At 43.2% G+C, this 24,997-nt stretch overlaps 1 protein-coding gene across 6 annotated transcripts in view; it reads left to right on the top strand.

Annotated features, from left to right (window-relative positions):
- The window catches only part of RHOBTB2 (Rho related BTB domain containing 2), an 87,011-nt gene that overhangs the window by 47,584 nt on the left and 14,430 nt on the right, over positions 1 to 24,997 (top strand). The window contains exons 1-5 of one of the 6 annotated variants that reach the window (XM_063448462.1): positions 2,618 to 2,733; positions 10,721 to 10,922; positions 11,137 to 11,240; positions 11,359 to 11,544; positions 23,518 to 24,422. In XM_063448462.1, the coding sequence (XP_063304532.1) occupies positions 2,717 to 2,733; positions 10,721 to 10,922; positions 11,137 to 11,240; positions 11,359 to 11,544; positions 23,518 to 24,422 (1,414 nt within the window). In that variant the 5' untranslated portion in view covers positions 2,618 to 2,716. Of the gene's footprint in view, positions 1 to 2,617; positions 3,296 to 3,497; positions 3,612 to 8,336; positions 8,538 to 10,720; positions 10,923 to 11,136; positions 11,241 to 11,358; positions 11,545 to 23,517; positions 24,423 to 24,997 lie in introns of those variants that run through there. The other 5 variants (XM_063448464.1, XM_063448465.1, XM_063448466.1 and 2 more) reach the window with 5 other exon arrangements.

The following is a 24,997-nucleotide window of genomic DNA, read 5'->3' as shown; positions in this document are numbered from 1 at the left end:
GGTGAATGGTTAGAGTTAGGACCCACCTAGGGGGGTTTCATCTGTCCACAGAATATTTTGCCAGTACTGCTGTGGAACATCCAGGTGCTCTTGTGCAAACTGTAAACGTGCAGCAATGTTTTGTTTGGACAGCAGTGGTATCCTCCCATGAAATCCATTCTTGTTTAGTGTTTTACGTATTGTAGATTCGCTAACAGGGATGTTAGCATTTGCCAATGACTTTTGTAAGTCTTTAGCTGACACTCTAGGATTCTTCTTCACCTCATTGAGCAGTCTGCGCTGTGCTCTTGCAGTCATCTTTACAGGACGGCCACTCCTAGGGAGAGTAGCAGCAGTGCTAAACTTTCTCCATTTATAGACAATTTGTCTTACCGTGGACTGATGAACAGCAAGGCTTTTGGAGATACTTTTATAACCCTTTCCAGCTTTATGCAAGTCAACAATTCTTAATAGTAGGTCTTCTGAGAGCTCTTTTGTGCGAGGCATCATTCACATCAGGCAATGCTTCTTGTGAAAAGCAAACCCAGAACTGGTGTGTGTTTTTTATAGGGCAGGGCAACTGTAACCAACACCTTCAATCTCATCTCATTGATTGGACTCCAGTTGGCTGACATCTCACTTCAATTAGCTCTTGGAGATGTCATTAGTCTAGGGGTTCACATACTTTTTCCACCTGCACTGTGAATGTTTACATGGTGTGTTCAATAAAAACATGGCAACATTTCATTCTTTGTGTGTTATTAGTTTAAGCAGACTGTGATTGTCTATTGTTGTGACTTATATCTAATGATCAGATCAAATTTTATGACCAATTTGTGCAGAAATACATATCATTCCAAAAGGTTCACATACTTTTCCTTGCAACTATATTGAGCTTATTGGTATAGCATATCGTTGAAATCTTTTCATACATCCAGTCGGGGCCGCCATTAGAAATTTTGGGGCCCCTAACACAGCTCAAGGGCTGGGCCCCCGGGGGCCCGCCTCCAAGTCCGCCCACAGGGCCCGCCTCCAAATCCTGCCCACAGGAACACACACACAGACACAAACGGACACAGACACAAACAGAAAGATACACACATACTAACAGATAACAATACTGAAACAGAAATACACACATACAGGTATACTGACACACACGCACATACATAAGAAGATACAGATACACACACACTTACATACATACATTCTCACATACACGCATACTGACACACACATATACGTGCAGACATACATACTGACAGACATACATACATATACACTGATATATACATACTGGCATATATACATACATACACACATACATGCAGACATGCATACTGACAGACATACATGCACACACACACATACTGATATATATATATACATACATACTGACAGACACATACTGGCATACATACATACATACACATACATACTGGCATACATACATACAGGCATACATACATACAGACATACAGACAGACATACAATTCATTATTCAGCCACTATCCTTTTCCTTACCTTGCATTGCAGGAGGGTGGCTGGGGATGATGAGCGTCGGCTGCTTCTCCTCTCGGCCTTCAAAGGGCTACGTCCTCCTTCCCGCGCGGAGTAAGCTGACTGGCCGTCACTTCCTCCCAGCAGCACTTGCGGTGCGGCTGCATTTTTTTATTTTTTTTTTTTTAAAGGGGCCCGGTCGCGCTATTACAGCGCTGACCGGGCCTCTGAAGATAATAGGACCCATTGGGTGGCCCTAAATGCTTGGGCCACCTGATGGGCCCTGGTGCAGATGCACCTGCGGCAGTTCTACCGCTCCACGTGGGGCCAGGACATCCACTCAAACAAACAGTTACCATTACACAGTATACTGTTACCTCAGCTTGTTTAATAATATGTTAATCTACTTACTGTGCCTTTAATACCTATATGTCACACTAATGTTATCTCGTTTATTCATCATTGGAATACACACTTGCGTCTGAACAAAACGTCAGCTAGAATCCAGATAGAACTCAGATAATCTAGTACGTATCCGATAGTAAAGCGCAGCAGTTTTATATGTTTCATAAATGCCGGTACGTATCAATTGAATGTAAACTCCTATAAAAATTTAAAATGTGCCTGACTAGCAAATACCACGACATGTACTGCATACTGAAGATATATATACCTTGACACCGCTGTTGTGGCATACCAAGGCTGTTTGTCAATCTTTGTGCACAAAAAAAATAAAATATATATATATACGTGTGCAAATGTACGTGTGTGTGTGTGTGTGTGTGTGTGTATATATATATATATATATATATATATATATATAAACATATATAAGAGATCACAGATAAATACACATATCCATACTTCCAAAATGTGCTTATTGCACTTAAACCTAAATGCACTGTAAAATCTACCTGTTTCCATCCATATTCAGCTAATAGTTAAATAGTTTTCTTTGTGTGCACACAAATATAGGTCATAAGTATGCATGAATATAGTAATGCAATTGTATGTCTGAATTTAAATGTGTATTACCCAAAAGGGTCTGCAGATGGCACACAAGGCTTTGTCTTCCAGTTGCAAATGAAACCCCCCTCCCATTGGACACATAAGACGCACACACACACCTCCTTGCTGGAAATCAGGAGTCGCAACCTGCTCCCATCACTGCTATATACACACTCACAATGACACAGGATTATAGACGCTATGATACACAGAAACAGCTATACTTACAATGACACACAGAAACAGGTACACATATTGATACATAAAACCATAATAATTAAGATCTAGACACACAGTGGCAGAGATACATGCACGTACAATGTAACTCACACCATCTTCATCACATACAGAACACGCTTACACACACACACACACACACACACATACATACACTCATACTGCCACAATGTAACACAGATGCACTTAAATATTAATAATATATTTCACATAGATTTATAGAACTATGCTGTATAAATATATATTTAGAAATATAACGACACATTTATATATTTGGTACTAAATAATGATACATGCAACCAAGCATAAATTAACATACACACACATCTTCATAAAAATTATCACAAATCCAAACACATACATATACACCAACAGAAACACAACTATATATTAATATCAAGTCATATTTATATACACATACACATAGCCAAGCCTATGCTTGTACACTTGTAAATAGATTTACATTAGCACACGCGTAACCCTTGACCACCGTTTTCAGATCTGAGGAGAAGATGCGTGGGTGACGTCACCATGGCTGCCATGTATGGGACAAGGCCTAACTGGGATTGGGGTATAGTGTCAGCTGGTTGTTTCATAGATGCTAATGGAGTAGTGGGTTCTAAGTCCTAGGCAGATCTTCAGGGAGGGCTGGTATTTCTTTGATGCATGGAACGGTCGTGTGATTGCTTATGTTTTAATTGGTTTCTTCTCTCTAATGCTTCAGTGGGTTTCTTACTTCTTAACTGAAAGGTTTAAGATTTATGCTTTTGGTGTGCCTGTTAAGGAAGCCCTTTTCTTTTTGTAGTCTCAGATATGTTTGCATTTTTACCATAACACATGAAGTGGGTCCTCTTTTTTTTCTGATTCTTCCTTTTTCTCCCTCTAAGGTATGCATGCTGCTGTTTCTTTGAATTTTTTCAAAACTGTCTTATCCTATTTATGTGTAGAGAGGCATGTGTCATGCTTGGCTGATCGAATATCAAAACTGTGTGTAGATTGTTTAGATTTCTACTCTAAGATTTTTCTGTTGTTGGTTAGTCTCAGGTTTGTTTTGGTGTGGGCTGTTGTTAATTCTCAATCTCTGTTTTTTGTGTGGATGAACTGTTTATTGTAAGTTTAAAATGTGTGTCAGAGCTGTCTGTTATGGTTTGTCAGTCTTGGGTTTGTGTTGGGGGTGTGCTTTTTTTTCGATTGTTTGTCTCGTATTTAAGTATGGAAGTGCCCATGTTGTTTGTTAATTTCTGGTTTGTGTCAGATTGTACTCTTGTTGTGTTTGTTTTGTGTCAGATGTGTTCTTCTTGTTAGTGTTGGGTTTGTGTAGTATGTGGTGTGTCTGTGTGGGCTATTGGTGAGCCTCTGGTTTGGTTTGGTTTGGGGTGGGCTGCTGGTTAGTGTTGGGATTGGGCTATGTCGTTTAAGCTCAGGTTTGTGTGCTGTCAATTAGACTCTGGTTTGTGTCTGGATGGGCCCTTGGTTATGTTTTTCTCATAGTGTCAGCTTGGAAACCTTAAATATGTATGTGGGTGGGCTCTTGTGTCTTGTTTTGTAGGTTCTTGCTTGTTTGTCTCAGGTTGGGTTTGTGTATCAGTATTGTTTGCTAGTCTCATGGTTTTATCTTGATGGGCTCTTGCTCTTTTCATCTAGGCCTTCCTATTTTATTTTTAATGTAGTGTACAATAAGTGCACCATGGTAACAGCACAAGTATCACAAACTTAAATTCCATCAGTCTCCTTGTTTATTAAATATTTTGCTTTCTATTAAATAATTCAGTTTGTTTTTTGTTTTTTTAGGAGTTCTTGACATTTATTGGTCTAAGGTTTTTGAGGGAGGACTTTCCAGGTTTCATGGACTTCGAGTTGGGCTCTACATGTTTTATTACTCTTGTGGGGAGAGGGGTTGTTTAAAAAAAATAAAATAATAATACTATGCTGTGTTAGTGTCTATGATAGTAATCTGATAAATGGGTGGGATCATGTTTCATGGCCTTGGGGTTCAAACAAAAAATCTCAGTTTTTTTGTATTTTTTTGTAATGATTGTTAGGCTTGTGATGTCTCATTAGTTTGTCTTTCTCAACTTTGTTTTTAACTGGAAAGCATAAAAATGGTTTACTAATCTAATACAATGCACGAGGTGGACTTGTAAATTAGTTACAATAGGAATTCTTCCATAATTGATTCTTGTATATATTATCTAAATTGCCGTGAACACATTGTAACCATGAATGTACTTTTCCTATATGTTCTGATCGTGCAGTCTGATAGGTGTGGGATAGCTGAGTGTTGTAGTTCTCAGTAAATTCCAGTTGTCTCTGTGTATGAGTGGCTCAGGCTTTTTGCTGTCTCATGTGGTGTGGTTAGCAGGTGCAAAACAAGACTTGGCGATTTCAGTAGGCCGTTTGCATGCAGGCAAAATGTCTTAATATAGCTCACTTATGTCACTTATAATATGGGCCCTCTGATATATCCTGTTTTGTTTTTTGTTTTCTCGAAAACGCGTCCTCCTGATTTATTTCTGTTTGTTTATAATGTCCAATCCGATTAAGCCATACTGTATTGGGACTTACTGCCTCTTCTACCGTCGGAGTCACTGGTTAAATTATTAAACCAATAATATAGAAAAGGGACTGCATGTGCTCCTTAGGCATTTTACCTAGTAGACAAAAAAAATTGGTATGGGTACTTGATCATGAAGAGTTTAAGATATTTTGTGGAGAGTGGGTGGAGTTGTAGTTTGCTGACTGTGTGCTTCTATATTTGGGTTACCCAGATATGTTCCCTGTAGCTTAGGTAAAGTAGCAACTATGCATTTGTCTATCACAAAACTTCCATGTGTTCAGAGAGAATGCAGTGTTCTGCTCAGCTATCCAGAGCCACCTGAGTAAAAAAAAAATCCCCCCTCTGAATTTCTAAAACATATCAACACTGAAACAGTATAGTGTATAGAAATACAAAGCTACCCCTTTAGCCATGTAAAGGGTTAAAGACAAACTTTTTTCACTTACCTGATTACAGCGCCAATATCCCAAGGCGCTGGGTCGGTCTTCTCCTCCTCTGATGTCAGCTCATGGGGGGAACATAATGTGAATGCACAGCAAGCACCACTCACGCATTATGCCTTCCAGTGCTTTCCTATGGGGTTTTTAACAGCTGTCTGGTAGACAGCCACTGGAGGTAGTCTTTACACTGCAATATAAATGTTGCAGTTCCTCTAAATGATTTACATTACAGGGTTAAAGGGACAAGGACAGTGCACCCAGACCACTTTATTGAGATGAAGTGGTCTGGTTGTCTATAGTGTCTCCTTTTTTAATTCTATAGATGATGCATACAACTGTAATTTATTTAGACGTTCTTGTGATCTTTTGGACCATTTGGCTAGCAGCTAAGAATGAATATTCTATATATGAAGAGTACGGCATTGCAATTTGTAGCATTCATATGCTGCAAGAGAGAGAATAATTATTTCCTCAAAGAGGGATCCCAAAAGAGTAATTTTGACTGATTTATTCTCTCCAACATCATATCAACCTCCTACAGGGCAGCACTTTTTATGTATTGCCCACCAGCATTAAGAAGCATGTGTTTCCAGGATTAAAAGTGTCAAATCTAGTAATGCTATGTCATCAGTGATCTTTTCCAATATTGTGTTTTTGTGTGTTTAATGACATGGGGACATAGAAAAAAGTAAGAGGAGGAAGACACTCAATGATTAGATTTGTTAAATCTATCTATTGTTGAAACGTCAATGATTAATAATCAAAGGTCACATATTGAAAGAGGTACCCAATTTTTTAATGTAATAAATAGAAGATGGGACCTTCCAAAGATGGTTACTGAATCTGGCTGCAGAATAGAGTAAGGAGATAATATCTGGTTCTTTGCCCACCATATCAGGAACCATAGGTTTGAAATGCCTTGGAAAGAGATTAGATGAATATTTTGAAGTTTTTTTTCGAGGTCAGGTCATTTAGATTTTTAGAACATAGTAAGTTATTCCATTTATTCTGATTTCTCCTCCTTTTTTCTGCATTCTCCTTCGCCTGACCTCAGCATGTTTACTGAATACTTTACCAAGATCCCAGCTTCCATGCTGCAGTCAGGTGTGACTCTACCTCTGTATTGCAGAGTACATGTTATATTTTACTCATGTAATACCTTCACAAATTATTTTTTTAATATGGAGATAAATATTTGAAATGTAGAATTAATATCTAGCATATATAATTTTGAGATATTCTCTCTTTTGTGTATAGACTGAAATCATGTGCCTTTAAAGACATTTCATTTTTCACCAGTTTGTGTTCTTTTTAGTGAGATATTTGGAGAGGGGTACATAATGTATCCAAAACTAAACTGCATGCTTTGATGTTATTTTGGAACCTGTGTAACATTACAAACAAGCACAAGTAGCCTTGTATAAACAGGAGGTGTGACAAAAAATATGAATACAATTGGTCTGATATACTGTGCTTATTGGTATTTATAATGAAGGTTTTCCCCAAATGCCTGCAGAATCCAAACTCTGAGTGTTTGTGATCATCTTCATTATATTGGACATTGTCCCAGGGCCTTCTAACCCTCCCTCTTCCTGCAGCACTATACTGATTGAGCCCTTTAGACTCCAATAAAGGGCGTGGGAGCAGGTTTTACCACGGACAATGCAACACGAAAACGAACCTGTAGATACAGTGTTGGCAAGGAAGGATTAACATTTTCTGCTTAACTGGCCATTTCATTTATTTAAAAATGAGTCTTTGTCCGATTGTAACAGTGTCAACTTAATATTCTATGAAATAGATTACAGAAACTCACTGCTCAAATGGGCATATGGTAGTTGAAAACATATTTCTTTCAGTAATCAATTTTGTTTAAGCTAAAGATCACTTTTTCTAAAAGGTACTTAGTACTTCATTCTATTTATAATGGTTTCACATACATGTAGCTCAGTTCAGTAGGATATGAGCTCATCGACTACAAGAGTACACCGCATTCCCAAAATATTTATTTTCGTCAAAAATGGAAACCCTATAAAACGAATGTTCCATTTGTAAAAGTAACAACATATTATCACTGTTCATAAAAGCTTGACAGAGTAGCCTAAAGTAAGGATGGTGGCTCTGCCTCTTTTATTCTGGAAACTTTTGGCAGTCCTGACAACTACAAGGGTTATATTGCCTTGCTTTGTGTGTACAACATCCCTACCAACTGCATCCCTACCCTAATCAGGTGGTATTTTTTTACTTGGGCACTTCTCTTGAAAGGGTTCATGAATAATTTTATAGTGGGTTTGCTCCATGCAGGTCTGTAGGTTTGGCACAAGATTTTACTGAGTTGTCCGTAAGTGCATCGTGGCATAGAAAGTGTTGTAATTGACAATAGCCAAAAATGCCCTAGCAAATCTAGACACAGATCAGATAAACCAGTTGCTATTGTGGGGTAATGTGCTAAATAAGGAGCAATCCCTATGGAAACCAATAGAATATCACCCTTCATTTAGCACTTTGCACCATATAAAATGCCTGATACATCCCTCCCCCATAATGGTTAGGACTAACCAAAGTTACATTTTTGTGTGGCATTGTTTGGATATATATTTATCACTGTGGACATCATAAGCTTGTATGTAGATTCACGCATGTCTTCATTAATGAAACCACTTGGAATTTCTGAATTACATCGCCCATAAACCTCTGCTGGGGAGGAATTTCTTGAAAATACAAATTCTCCCTGAAAACAATAGGGGACAGGGATGGATGAACAAAAGGAATCCTGGAAAATGTTCCTTTAAATATGAGCATGGAGCAACATGAGGGTTAGTTTTTTTGCCTGGTGTAATATATATTTAGCCAATTAGAGTTTTGTAATGTGATAGGTGGTCTTGGCCCAGCTACTGAAACATTCCGGGTTGCTAGGAAGCAATTCAGGAACAGATTTTGTTGCTGTGGTGACAAGGGATTAAAAAGGCTTTTAACTAATTACAGATTTTTTTGTAAATCTCTTATATACAAACACAGACAGACTCGCACAGAAATAGATATCCATTTCTAGATGGGTACATGTATATGTATATGTGTATATGTACAACTTTCATGTAAACTGATTGACATGCATTTTATTCCTCTGTTAGACTTTCTTTCTATTATTATAGTCTGCACTCTTTTTTTTTTTTTTTTTTTTTCATTGCTTCTGAACTTTACATTCTGGTCTCATGACATTCTGTTTACTATGCTACCTGATTAAATCAACAAAAGGCTGCCCATTAAATATTAACAGCTTATCTCACCTTCATGAGGACATTAAAAATCTACAAGACGTTATAATGTGGGAACCACATGGGTAGGATTTTCATGTGTTAGCACTGACTGTACAAAATGATACGTATTTGGCCTCCAAATAAAAAAGTAACCCTAATATAGCAATCTTGAACATAGATCACATAATAGTCTCAATAAAAAAGGTAGCTTACATTTTAAAGGGTTACCTCAACCAAAAACAGTGTTTTCATAAAGCAAAGGTTTTAGTTAGAGAAACCTTTCAGAGGTGTGTGTGTCCATACAAAAAAAAAAAAGGCTAAAGTCCAAGTTCTCCCTGAAGCCTGATCCTTTTTGCTTGATGTGACTAGATGCTGGAGGGTGTCTGGCTCCACCATGCTGCGTGTATTGGTTTCAGACTAATTTTGTACAGAATTGACACAAGAACTCTGTTGTGCACTGGCTTATGACACACTGCGGGTGGAGTTATACCTCTGGCAGTAAAGTAGTTAATCTCTGTATGTACAGTGTTTAAAAGTGAAACTATGCACATGCAAACTCCAGGCACGATCACCAATTAAAATCAATGATTTATTTATATTTTTAAACGTAAAATGTTTAAAGGACCACTAAAGGCACCCAGACCACTTCAGCTCAATGAAGTGGTCTGGGTGCCAGGTCCCTCCAGTATTAACCCTGCAGCTGAAAACATAGGCGTTTCAGAGAGACTGCTATGTTTCACTGAGGGTTAATGCAGCCTCTAGAGGCGCTTCCGCGATACTCACTGTGAACGTCACAATGAGAAGACGCTGGACGTCCATAGGAAAGCATTTAGTAATGCTTTCCTATGGGCGGTTTGAATGCGCTTGCGGCTCTTGCATGCGCATTCGGAGCTGACGTCGGCAGAGGGAGGAGAGTTCCCCAGCGCCGAGGGAGCCCGGCGCTGGAGAAAGGTAAGTGGCTGAAGGGGTCTTAACCCCTTCAGCCCAGTGGGAAAAGGGCCCTGAGGGTGGAGGCGACCTAAGGATTATATAGTGTCAGGAAAACAAGTTTGTTTTCCTGACACTATAGTGGTCATTTAAATAATGAATGTACATTAAAACCCATCTGACTCCTCTAATCTCTCATTGGAAAAAAAAAATACAGCTTTCACTTTAATTCTATGTTCACCTCATTTTTGTCAAATTCATTTGTTTTAATAGCCAGTCTGATAAAATAGAAACAACACATGCTTTATGGCCATTCCATGCATCCCCAAAATTGTCTGTGGATACATATTTCTTGTTTTAGCCCTGCATTTCCCACCCATTTCATCAACAAACCTGTCAATATCTGTAGCCATTATAGTGAGGATATTCTATTCTTTAATCGCAAGCAATATATGTTAGTCTAATACATTATTTCCTATTCTGTATTTTTATCCTAGTATACGGTGCATGGGTTATTAGATAACCAAACATATCCCTTTCAGGCTTCAGTTATGGATTTATTTAAGACAGGTTTGTTGCACAGAGAATGAAGGTACTCTATGATTAACCCCTTAAGGACACATGACGGAAATATTCCGTAATGATTCCCTTTTATTCCAGAAGTTATGTAATTAAGGGGTTAAAAAGGCAATAATGTTTATTTTCTCAACATCCAACTTTATCTCTTTAACCGCCTCCATTTTTCTTTCATTGTTGTTTTCCATCTTGAATCGTGTGTTGACATTTTCCTTTTGCCCTTTTTTATTATTTTTCAGATCCCAGCTGCTGGACACTGATATGGATTATGAGCGCCCAAACGTTGAGACAATAAAATGCGTTGTGGTCGGAGACAATGCAGTGGGGAAAACGCGTCTGATCTGTGCTAGGGCATGTAATGCCACCCTGACCCAGTACCAGCTCCTGGCTACCCATGTGCCTACTGTCTGGGCTATAGATCAGTACAGAGTATGTCAGGAGGTAAGACCAGTTAATTTTATACCCTACACAAAAAAAGGGTAATTCCTTAGTACAGACACATTGTTATGTGTACCTGTTGCTTTAGCCCAATAATTCCTTTTTTTTTTCTTTATTGCTCTGCTATTATCTGTTTGTGAGCACATTTCATAAATGTTACTGCAATCAGTGTCTTCCTGTACTCATTTTACAAAGACCAATTTTTCCATTATGATAGGTGCTAGAAAGATCCCGTGATGTAGTAGATGATGTTAGTGTGTCACTGCGCCTTTGGGACACATTTGGTGATCATCATAAAGACAGACGTTTTGCCTATGGAAGGTAGGTGGGGGTGACAGGAACATGTACATAAATAATCTCAATGCATTCTATAATCCATTGCATCGTTGCCTAATGAAGATAATATAAAGTTGCCATAATCTTTTCTGGTATATTTCAGATCCGATGTGGTGGTTCTTTGCTTTTCTATTGCAAACCCCAACTCCCTTCAGCATGTACAGACTATGTGGTACCCTGAGATCAAGCATTTTTGCCCCCGTGCTCCTGTCATTTTGGTTGGATGTCAACTAGACTTACGCTACGCAGATCTGGAGGCTGTGAATCGTGCTCGTCGCCCACTTGCAAGGTTCTTTGCTTATTATTATATAATACCTTCCAGCTTTGAACTAGGATTTGCCTTCTAACTTGCTTCATTCACTCCTCACTTGCTTAAAGTGGAAGTGAGGGTTTCTCATAGGGAAGCATTAGGTTTCTTCATATGTATTGTTTCTGGGAGATCATCACTAGTGATGAGCTCCTGGTGATGGAGCAGAGCTGCTGCACGACTACTATACTATCTCATCATTGGATTAGATGTAAGTAAATAATTTTTGTATGACCCTATGTGGGAGAGCTAAATCTATAATAAAGAAGGAACACTCCAACATTATAAATGAATTTATTTCTAGCATTGGAGTGTTCTTTCTACATCATATTTTAGGTACCTCATAAACTTATACGGATAATTTGTTCTTTTAGTTGTTACTATAATGGGCGTAGAATGATTTTTGATTATTGACTTTATGATAAAGTGAATCTGTAATGCTGAATTGTTTTTTTTTTATTTCATTTATTTGATATGGTTTCTGGTTATTGAATAAAACACATTTTTATAGTTCTTAAATAGAGACAATGTTTACCTCTTCAGATTTTTAAATGGTCCTCAATTTAAAGGGACACTATAGTCACCTGAACAACTTCAGCTTAATGAGGTTGTTCAGGTGAGTGCTACAGCTCCCTGCAGCCATTTTCTTGTAAGCACTGGATTTTCTGAGAAAATGCTGTGTTTACATTGGAAGCTTGGAACACCTCTTGTTGCAGTCAATCAGACGGCCACCAGAGGGACTTCCGAGTTCAGAGGCCCTAAAAAGGCCTCACGTCTGACGTATTCACGCATGGGTGAATACTTCAGACGGGCTATCAGCACACAAAGCACTGTGAACGCGCTTTGTGTGCTGAGGCTGTCAGCTCTGCTGTGGGAGTGGCTAGAGCTGACAGCTGAAGCCCGAAGAGGAAGACCCACAAGGACTCTTTCTGGCCACAATAGTGGTTGAAGGGGGGGGGGGGCAGACCTACTCTCCTTCCCCCCCCCCCCCCCCGGCCCCCACCCCTGGGCGGCGGGTGGGGGCCATGAAGATAATGAGGGGGGGACCTACTGTCCTCCCCCTCTCCGGCCCCCACCCCTGTGCGGCGGGTGGGGGCCCTAAAAATAACAAAATTGGGGGGGACCTACTGTGTCCCCCCCCGGCCTGAGCGGTGGGTGGGGGCCCTAAATACAAAGGGGGGGACCCTAGTCACCCCTCCCCCCCCCCCCCCCACAAAAAAAAATAATATCTCCCTACCTACCCCCCTCACCCTAAAAATAATGAGGGGGGGACCTTTAACTAAAAACCTGTTTTAAAAAAAAAAAAAGAGAGATAAAAACAACTTACCATTCAATGTTTTCCTTCTTCTAAAATCCATAATAAAACCGACGCAATAAAAAAAACCATAATAACCGACGCAATAAAAAAAAAGAAAAAAAAAAAACGAGCGCAAAAAAGTAATAATCCATCTTCACCCATGGAGGGCTCCGCGCAGACTGAGCTCTGCAGGGCGGGGGAAGGCTTATAAAGCCTTGCCACGCCCTGCAATTAGGCTAAGAACACTCTGATTGGCTGGTTTAAGCCAATCAGAGTGCTCTTTGTCATTTTACACAGCGTGGGAAAATTCCAAAGAACTTTCCCACGCTTGTAAAATGACACAGAGCACTCTGATTGGCTTAAACCAGCCAATCAGAGTGTTCTTAGCCTAATTGCAGGGCGTGGCAAGGCTTTATAAGCCTTCCCCCGCCCTGCAGAGCTCAGTCTGCGCGGAGCCCTCCATGGGTGAAGATGGATTATTTTTGTTTTGCGCTCGTTTTTTTTTTTTTTTGCGTCGGTTATTATGGTTTTTTATTTGCCCTTTTTGGGGGCTGAAGAAAGAAGATTTTAGAAGAAAGAAAACATTGAATGGTAAGTTGTTTTTATCTTTCTTTTTTTTTTTTAAAACAGGTTTTTAGTTAAAGGTCCCCCCCTCATTATTTTTAGGGTGAGGGGGGTAGGTAGGGAGATATTATTTTTTTGTGGGGGGGGGGAGGGGTGACTAGGGTCCCCTCCCTTTGTATTTAGGGCCCCCACCCACCGCTCAGGGGTGGGGGCCGGGGGGGGGGGGACAGTAGGTCCCCCCCCACATTGTTATTTTTAGGGCCCCCACCCACCGCTCAGGGGTGGGGGCCGGGGGGGGACAGTAGGTCCGCCCCTTATTTTTAATTTTAGGGCCCCCACCCACCGCTCAGGGGTGGGGCCGGGGTGGGGATAGTAGGTCCCCCCTATTGTTATTTTTAGGGCCCCCACCCGCCGCACAGGGGTGGGGGCCGGGGGGACAGTAGGTCCCCCCCTTATTTTTAATTTTAGGGCCCCCACCCACCGCTCAGGGGTGGGGCCGGGGTGGGGATAGTAGGTACCCCCTATTGTTATTTTTAAGGCCCCCACCCGCCGCACAGGGGTGGGGGCCGGGGGTGACAGTAGGTCCCCCCCTTATTTTTAATTTTAGGGCCCCCACCCACCGCTCAGGGGTGAGGCCGGGGGGGGACAGTAGGTCCCCCCCTATTGTTATTTTTAGGGCCCCCACCCACCGCTCAGGGGTGGGGGCCGGGGGGGGGGACAGTAGGTTATTTTTAGGGCCCCCACCCGCCGCACAGAGGTGGGGGCCGGGGGGGACAGTAGGTCCCCCCTTATTGTTAATTTTAGGGCCCCCACCCACCGCTCAGGGGTGGGGGCCGGGGGGGACAGTAGGTCCGCCCTTTATTTTTAATTTTAGGGCCCCCACCCACCGCTCAGGGGTGGGGCCGGGGTGGGGATAGTAGGTCCCCCCCCTATTGTTATTTTTAGGGCCCCCACCCGCCGCACAGGGGTGGGGGCCGGGGGTGACAGTAGGTTCCCCCCCTTATTTTTAATTTTAGGGCCTCCCCACCGCACAGGGGTGGGGGCCGGGGGGGGACAGTAGGTCCCCCCCCCTATTGTTATTTTTAGGGCCCCCAGCCGCCGCTCAGGGGTTGGGGGCCGGGGAGGGGGGACAGTAGGTTATTTTTAGGGCCTCCACCCGCCGCACAGAGGTGGGGGCCGGGGGGGACAGTAGGTCCCCCCTTATTGTTAATTTTAGGGCCCCCACCCGCCGCACATGGGTGGGGGCCGGGGGTGACAGTAGGTCCCCCCCTTATTTTTAATTTTAGGGCCACCACCCACCGCTCAGGGGTGGGGGGGGACAGTAGGTCCCCCCCCTATTATTATTTTTAGTAGGTTATTTTTAGGGCCCCCACCCGCCGCACAGAGGTGGGGGCCGGGGTTCCCCCCTTATTGTTAATTTTAGGGCCCCCACCCACCGCTCAGGGGTGGGGGCCGGGGGGGACAGTAGGTCCCCCCCTTATTTTAAATTTTAGGGCCCCCACCCACCGCTCAGGGGTGGGGGCCGGGGGGGACAGTAGGTCCCCCCTTATTGTTAATTTTAGGGCCCCCACCCACCGTTCAGGGGTGGGGGCCGCAGGGGACAGTAGGTTATTTTTAGGGCCCCCACCCGCCGCACAGAGGTGGGGGCCGGGGGGGCAGTAGGTCCCCCCTTATTGTTAATTTTAGGGCCCCCACCCACCGCTCAGGGGTGGGGGCCGGGGGGGACAGTAGGTCCCCCTTATTGTTCATTTTAGGGCCCCCACCCACCGCTCAGGGGTGGGGGCCGGGGGGACAGTAGGTCCCCCCTTATTGTTATTTTTAGGGCCCCCACCCGCCGCACAGAGGTGGGGGCCGGGGGGGCAGTAGGTCCCCCCTTATTGTTAATTTTAGGGCCCCCACCCACCGCTCAGGGGTGGGGGCCGGGGGGGACAGTAGGTCCCCCCCTTATTTTAAATTTTAGGGCCCCCACCCACCGCTCAGGGGTGGGGGCCGGGGGGGGACAGTAGGTCCCCCCTTGTTGTTAATTTGTGTGTGTGTGTGTGTGTGTGTGGGTATGCAAACACTATATATAGAGAAATCTCTATATATAGTGTTTGCACGCAAAGTTTGGAGTAGGAGGGGGCGGGTATAGAAAGCGAGCTGAGCTGTCAGTCAGACAGTTCAGCTCGCGAACGCGCATTCCGCGCACATGCGCGGTAAAGCGCTGAGTGTCTTCATAGGGCGGCTGTCAATGCCGCTCTATGAAGAACACGATTGGTGCAGCGCGAAGCCGCGCATGCGCACCACATCGCGATGACGCTTCTCTCAGAGAAGCGTCCTATTGGGCCCCGCGATTTCGTCATTTTTACGAAAAGGGGGCGCGGCATGGCTGGGAGCTCGGCGCTGGAACGGAGGTAAGTTTTTTTTTGTTTTTTTTTAATTCTTTATTTTATTTGTGCACAAAGTTAACAAGTAGCCTTGGTGCGCCACAACAGTGACATCAGGGACAGTTAGTAAACATTGATAATACAAGTCATGGCATTTGCTATTCAGGCACTTTTTTTTTTATATATCAATATTTCAGTAGTTTAGGTTCACGATTGGATTAAGTGAATTAGCGAGATGCACATGTCAGAGGAGGGTGTTCAGAGAGGTGGCAAAGAGGGAAAACATGACATGTGTAATCGTTAAACATGCAAAGCTGTACAATTAAACATAACCTAAGCTGATTAGCGAGATGGTCAGACATATCTCTAGTCTAGCTAGGCATGGACTAGGTGGATGTTATGCTAGCCTTAGAGTATAAATCCAGCATATGCAAAATATGTGTAACGTGTTTGCATCGCTTAACAATGAAAATTTTGCTTAATGAAGTTAAATAACAGGCTTATAGAATTAAAATTATAGGATTATAACAGGAGAACAGGATTATAAAACGCTCAAAATATATCGCTGGTTGCCACAGTGAGACATTTGCTATATATCGCTAGCTGTCAGCCCAACACCTATATTGAATGTCATCGCTTCAGTATTTAAACAGTGGTTCGATTAGCTAGTTGATTAACTAATAATATAAACAGACATAGTAGCCAACAGAGGCATATTACACATGGTACTTGGTTGACATGCTGTCGTGGTAGACATATTAGGTGCAGATTGGTAGTGCACCTAAAGATAAGCTGCTCAGCTGAGGCTTTGGTAGGTAGGTAGGTCTCGGAAATGTCCCAGGGGGCTCCCTCTCAGATCAAGTCCTTGAAGCAGGGAGGCAGGGAGGCAAAATTAAGACTTGGGCTCTCCTTATGTGTTGTGTGTTTGAGAGGGGCACATACATTTAAGAGGAAGTCCCAGCACCCCTGGCTCCTGGTCTCTTATCAGCCGACTCCCGTCACAGGTATCCCGGTGTTGGGCAGCTCAGTGAAGATTTTGTTGCGCTCCACAGGCTTCTGCAGGGCATGTCTAGTAGGTGCCTGATGATAGCGCTGGAGCTCAGTTGTTGTCATCCGGGTTTTAGGCAATGCTGATTTCCATGTGAGCTTCGTGGTGGGGTTTGGAATCCTCATGGGGGGCCTTCGGGTTTTCCGTTGCTTGGGCCGTGCCTTCTGTCTGAGCAGACTTTGTGAGGGGTGCCTCCTCTGCCGTGGGGCAGCAGGCTTTTGTGGTGGGCTCTGTTGTGAGGGAGCAGTCGGCTGCATGGCGGTAGGCCCTCCCATCATGCTTTCTAGTCTTTGCCAGAATTCCAGGAACCAATTGTCCAGCCGGACGAGTATGTCCCGAGCACAGAGTTTGGTGCTGGGAGCCATGTGGCATCCGCCATCTTGGCTTGCTTGCCACTGGGTGCGCCCATAGCCGAGTACCCGACTGCCGAGGTTGCGCAGCCCTCTGGGGGGGGACCGGCATTACCCCCGCCGGTCCGAGGGGGGAGAGTTACGGGGCCCAGGTTCATGCTTAGCCGCCCGGTTTCCTCGAAGCGGGGGATCGGCCGCTACCCCCGCCCGGTGTCCACCGGGCCGCCTTTCCCACGAATGTAGCAGGACAGGTTGCCAGCCTCCTTCTCGCTTTGTAGGCAAGGCAGGTAGTTTGGGTGTCGAGTAAGTTACTTCAGATCGGGTATTAGTATGCCATAAGGAGCCTTTTTTGGCATATTGGTGGAGGAGCTCCTCCGAGATGCGTCCTGGCGCCATGCTGGTTTGGCCCCGCCCCACGGAGGTAAGTTTTTAATATAAAAAAGCATCGAAAATATTTTTGGGGGGCTGAAAGTACATATAAAAGCAAGAAGGAAGGCTGGGGGACCTGTCTTTCTTGCTTTTATATGTTGGCTATAGAGTCCCTTTAATATTTTTGGATAGGAGTGGGGGGAAAAGGAAATTGGCGGCACAGCCAGAACATGCATTGCTCTGAAGTGGTGCTGCCATAGAGACCAATATTTATACAAAATACTGTTTGAGGAACAGCACAAGCACAAAAATACAGTTTTTTACATTTTACAATACTACTTACAATCACCTATCTCAGCAAAGAAATATAGGGCTTCAGTAACACCATATGGCCATATCATGTGCATGATATGCATTGTGAGTATATACATCAAAGCACTATCACATTAATTATTTCATTTTGTCACTGCATTTTTTAAATTGTGTTTTTATCACATTAATTTTCCATTTTATATATATATATATATATATATATATATGCACAATGCTCTTACAACAGATTAATTAAATATGCTTTAGCTCATTTAGAACTAGCACTATTCAATTTGTCCCCCATGTTAAAATTAGTGTAGGACCCACCAATATTGGGGTACTGTTGCGTAGTGGTGAGTGTAACATGTTATGGCCATATCATGTAAATTAATATTTGTTTGCTGAGATAGGTGATTTTATGTAGCTATTTAAAATTTTATATTTGTGTGTGCTCTATTCCTTAATCTGTATTTAATAGTGAGTTTTGATATGCTTTTTAAATACTTTAATATATTTTTATAAACTTTAAGATGATTTTTTTTCTAAATATTAAAATATCAAGAAACATATCACTATATAAAAATATTAAATACATTTAGAATTATTTGCATAAATATTAAATTGAGGCCATAGTTTGTTACCCACCTTCAGAGCTAGAAATCGGTTTGAATAATGTAGTAGCCAAACATACCTTCAGTATTTTGTACACCACTGTGATTATTTTAAAGGGATACTCCAAACACATTAACTTGCTGAAGTGCCTTATGTGTGAAGAATGTCTCCTTTTTTAATTTTATAAAAGTGCTGATTGCAAAATTTGCACTGTTATATATAAAACCCTACTGTGTCTCCCTGGCTATCAGACAGCGAGGAGTTGTTTCTTCCCCGAGTTTAGCTCCATGGAAATTTTTAGGAGCCATGGCTTTCTGTTTCCTGAGGTTTGTCTAGCTTGCTTACCTGTCATCAGGGCTGGACTGGGAACAGAAAGCAGCCCTGGAAAAAAAATATTCCAGCCCTCTAATTCATTGTGTCACATAGTTAGCTTGTATTGTTTATATGTATGTACTTTGGAAGACTTTTGTCTTACCTGCAGCCCCTCGCTCCAGATGATCCATGGGTGTTACAGTGCTATAACCGCCACCCTCCAGGACGCCCCCTGTCCGTTGTGATTGGCTCTGCTTGGGGAAAATTCTTTAAGCAGGGAAATACTCCTTGCCGATATCAGCATATCGGCATCAGTGTGTCAATTATATAATTTCAGAAAATATATATATTAAAAATATGTTCCACATTAATAAATTACACTAGTTCAATGGCACACACACACTGACTACAGAAAAGCTCACTGACACAAACAAGCTCACTACAGACAAGCTCACCGATACACACAAATGCTCTCTGATCCATGCACAAGCTCACTACAGACAAGCTCACGTTCACTGACATTCACTCAAGCACACTAGAGACAAACACAACCCAACTACAGGCAAGCTCACCAACACACACAAGCTCCCTGCCCCATACAAGCTCACAACAGTCAAACTTACTGAAACACACAAGCTTATTACAGGCAAGCTCACTGATACACACGCACACTACAAACTCACTGACAAACACAAGCTTACTACAAGCTAGTTCATACACACAAGCACACTACAAGCTCATTGATACACACAAGCTTACTGATACACACACAAGCCCACTACAAGTGCACTGATACACACAAGCTTACTACAAGCTCACTGATACACACACAAGCACACTACAAGTTCACTGATACACACACAACCACACTACAAGCTCGCTGATACACACACAACCACACTACAAGCTCACTGATACACACACGCACACTACAAGCTCATTGATACACACACACACATTACAAACTAGCTGATACACACACGCACACACACACACACACATTACAAGCTAGCTGATACACATAAGCACACTACAAGCTCACTGATACACACAAGCACACTACAAGCTCACTGATACACACACAAGCACACTACAAGCTCATTGATACAAACAAGCACACTACAAGCTAGCTGATACACACAAGCACACTACAAGCTAGCTGATACAAACACAAGCACACTACAAGCTCACTGATACACACAAGCACACTTCAAGCTAGCTGATACACACAAAAGCACACTACAAGCTAGCTGATACACAAACAAGCACACTACAAGCTAGCTGATACACACACAAGCACACTACAAGCTCACTGATACACACAAGCACACTACAAGCTAGCTGATACACACACAAGCACACTACAAGCTTACTGATACACACAAGCACACAACAAGCTAGCTGATATACACAAGCACACTACAAGCTAGCTGATACACACAAGCACACTACAAGCTCACTGATACACACAAGCACACTACAAGCTAGCTGATACACACACAAGCACACTACAAGCTAGCTGATACACACGCAAGCACACTACAAGCTCACTGATACACACAAGCACACTACAAGCTAGCTGATACACACACAAGCACACTAAAAGCTCACTGATACGCACACTACAAGCTAGCTGATACACACACAAGCACACTACAAGCTCACTGATACACACACAAGCACACTACAAGCTAGCTGATACACACACAAGCACACTACAAGCTCACTGATACACACAAGCACACTACAAGCTAGCTGATACACACACAAGCACACTACAAGCTCACTGATACACACAAGCACACTACAAGCTAGCTGACACACACACACAAGCACACTACACGCTCACTGATACACACAAGCACACTACAAGCTAGCTGATACACACACAAGCACACTACAAGCTCACTGATACACACACAAGCACACTACAAGCTAGCTGATACACACACAAGCACACTAAAAGCTAGCTGATACACACACAAGCACACTACAAGCTCACTGATACACACAAGCACACTACAAGCTCACTGATACACACACAAGCACACTACAAGCTCATTGATACAAACAAGCACACTACAAGCTAGCTGATACACACAAGCACACTACAAGCTAGCTGATACAAACACAAGCACACTACAAGCTCACTGATACGCACAAGCACACTTCAAGCTAGCTGATACACACAAAAGCACACTACAAGCTAGCTGATACACACACAAGCACACTACAAGCTAGCTGATACACACACAAGCACACTACAAGCTCACTGATACACACAAGCACACTACAAGCTAGCTGATACACACACAAGCACACTACAAGCTTACTGATACACACAAGCACACAACAAGCTAGCTGATATACACAAGCACACTACAAGCTAGCTGATACACACAAGCACACTACAAGCTCACTGATACACACAAGCACACTACAAGCTAGCTGATACACACACAAGCACACTACAAGCTAGCTGATACACACACAAGCACACTACAAGCTCACTGATACACACAAGCACACTACAAGCTCACTGATACACACAAGCACACTACAAGCTAGCTGATACACACACAAGCAAACTACAAGCTCACTGATACACACAAGAGCACACTACAAGCTCACTGATACACACAAGCACACTACAAGCTAGCTGACACACACACACAAGCACACTACAAGCTAGCTGATACACACACAAGCACACTACAAGCTCACTGATACACACACAAGCACACTACAAGCTAGCTGATACACACACAAGCACACTAAAAGCTAGCTGATACACACACAAGCACACTACAAGCTCACTGATACACACAAGCACACTACAAGCTCACTGATACACACACAAGCACACTACAAGCTCATTGATACAAACAAGCACACTACAAGCTAGCTGATACACACAAGCACACTACAAGCTAGCTGATACAAACACAAGCACACTACAAGCTCACTGATACGCACAAGCACACTTCAAGCTAGCTGATACACACAAAAGCACACTACAAGCTAGCTGATACACACACAAGCACACTACAAGCTAGCTGATACACACACAAGCACACTACAAGCTCACTGATACACACACGCACACTACAAGCTAGCTGATACACACACAAGCACACTACAAGCTTACTGATACACACAAGCACACAACAAGCTAGCTGATATACACAAGCACACTACAAGCTAGCTGATACACACAAGCACACTACAAGCTCACTGATACACACAAGCACACTACAAGCTAGCTGATACACACACAAGCACACTACAAGCTAGCTGATACACACACAAGCACACTACAAGCTCACTGATACACACAAGCACACTACAAGCTCACTGATACACACAAGCACACTACAAGCTAGCTGATACACACACAAGCAAACTACAAGCTCACTGATACACACAAGAGCACACTACAAGCTAGCTGATACACACACAAGCACACTACAAGCTCACTGATACACACACAAGCACACTACAAGCTAGCTGATACACACACAAGCACACTACAAGCTCACTGATACACACAAGCACACTACAAGCTAGCTGATACACACACAAGCACACTACAAGCTCACTGATACACACAAGCACACTACAAGCTAGCTGACACACACACACAAGCACACTACACGCTCACTGATACACACAAGCACACTACAAGCTAGCTGATACACACACAAGCACACTACAAGCTCACTGATACACACACAAGCACACTACAAGCTAGCTGATACACACACAAGCACACTAAAAGCTAGCTGATACACACACAAGCACACTACAAGCTCACTGATACACACAAGCACACTACAAGCTAGCTGATACACACACAAGCACACTACAAGCTAGCTGATACACACACAAGTACACTACAAGCTAGCTGATACACACATAAGCACACTACAATCTCTCTGATACACACAAGCACACTACAAGCTAGCTGATACACACACAAGCACACTACAAGCTAGCTGATACAAACACAAGCACACTACAAGCTCACTGATACACACACTCTCTCTCTCTCTCTCTCTCTCTCACTCTCTCTCACTCTTTCAGTGTCACTCATACAATTACCTGTCACTGGCAGTGTGGATTCTAAGCTTGGTGTGAGGTTCCTTCATGATATGCTTCCTCTTCCTGTGTGAAAGGTCACCAGGCTGAGGCTGGGGGTGGAGCTCCAATGCAGGGGTTGGATCCTACCAGACTGGCCGTGCAGAGAGACTGGCAATGTGTGGGAGGCTCTCACTCTTCCCTGCTGCAGATGGCTGCTACCTCTGTCTGTGTACCAGCCTCTAGCAGCCACCTCGGTAATTATCTGCCCCAGCCCCCAAACAAAACTCAGAGGAGGAAAAAAAATTTTATCAGGTGCTGCACTGCCGGCCCCAAGTCTACCGCCCCCCCCGGGGAAATTCCCTGGTATCCCGGTGGGCCAGTCCGGCCCTGCCTGTCATAAGCTTATTTTTGCTTATCGAGCAGCACCTGTTTAAGATGCAATAATATTCATTCTACTAGATAGGCATAATAAATGTATTTTTGGTGGAAGCATACTCATGAAAACTGGGTGAGTTCGTATGATTCCAATGTGGACAACATAAAACTAATAACTGATTCATCTGGAATCCAAGAATAGTCATAATTTTGAACAAATTAGGTTATTTTTCATGTCTAGTCTCTAACAGATATCACTTCTCTGCACAGGCCAATCCGCCCACAGGAGATCCTGCCACCAGAAAAGGGCCGTGAAGTAGCCAAAGAATTGGGAATACCATACTACGAGACAAGTGTGGTGGCACAATGCGGCATAAAGGAAGTGTTTGATAATGCCATACGATCAGCCCTCATATCTCGCCGCCATCTACAGTTTTGGAAGTCACATTTACGAAGTGTGCGTAGACCGCTTCCGCAGGCCCCCTTCTTGCCTCCTCGGCCTCCTCCTCCTGTTATCATTGTACCTGACCCCCCTGCTCAAAGTGAAGATCACCCTGCACGGCTATTGGAAGAGGCATCCTGTGCTGATGTGGTATTGGTGGTTCAAGAGAGAATCCGTATATATGCCCATCGCATCTACCTCTCTACAGCCTCTTCCAAATTTTGTGACCTTTTTCTAATGGAGGACAGTGACCCTCCAGCACAAGCCAGAGACCCCTTACTACGGGCCTCCAGCTTTGATGCTTGTGAGGGTCCTGGGGAAACAGAGGGTGGAGGTATGCGAACATCAGCCAGTGATGGCACTTTGGGGAGGGATGGAGGCCGGGATCTATCTGGATGGAGCAGGGCTTTTGAAAGCATCCACAGTGGTGTAATGGAAGAGCCCCCAGGATATAGGGCACGAAAAGTGACTGTTGTAAAAATGGACAGTTCAGTGAGGGCTGGTCCATTCAGAGCAGTTTTGAAGTATCTATACACTGGACATCTGGATGAGAGGGAACCTGAACTAATGGAAGTGGCACACATAGCAGAACTTTTGGAGGTGTTTGATCTGCGAATGATGGTAGCCAATATTTTGAACCGCGAGGCCTTCATGAACCAGGAGATCACTAGAGCTTTCCACGTAAGGAGGAGTAACCGGATTAAAGAGTGTTTAGCAAAAGGGACCTTTTCTGGTGAGGACCAATTATATTAAAAGTCCCATTTTAATATAATTTTATTCTGTTATATACCAATACAGAATAAACCTAGAAAGGAAAATGTTATTCTCAGGTATTTGTGTGCTTAATATCATTTCAGTCCCCCAAGGCTCTGTCCTTGGTCCTTTTCTATTTTCTCTTTATACTGCCTCTCTTGGCAAACTTATTACCTCTTTTGAATTCCGCTACCACCTGTATGCTGATGAAACCCAGATATATCTCTCCTCCCCGGACCTCTCCCCTGCCGTTCTGCAGCATGTCACTGCTTGCCTTTCTTCCATCTCTGACGGGAAGTCCTCCCGCTTTCTGAAACTTAATTTCTCTAAAACTGAGCTCCTTGTCTTTCCTCCTCCTAATACTGATCCTCCTCTTTCGCTCTTCCTTCAAGTTAGTGGTATCCACATAAGTCCATCCCTGCAAGTGCACTGTCTTGGCGTCATACTTAACTCTGGCCTCACCTTTGAGCCTTCCATCCAGTATGTTGCCAAATCCTGTAGATCCCATCTTAAAAGCCCGCATCTGCCCCTTTCTTACGCAAGACGCTACCAAGG

This window comes from Pelobates fuscus, chromosome 3 (genome assembly GCF_036172605.1).
Source record: "Pelobates fuscus isolate aPelFus1 chromosome 3, aPelFus1.pri, whole genome shotgun sequence".
Taxonomy (NCBI): domain Eukaryota; kingdom Metazoa; phylum Chordata; class Amphibia; order Anura; family Pelobatidae; genus Pelobates; species Pelobates fuscus.
The sequence above is the reverse complement of the archived record's forward strand: the minus strand, read 5'-3'. Positions and strand labels throughout refer to the sequence as shown.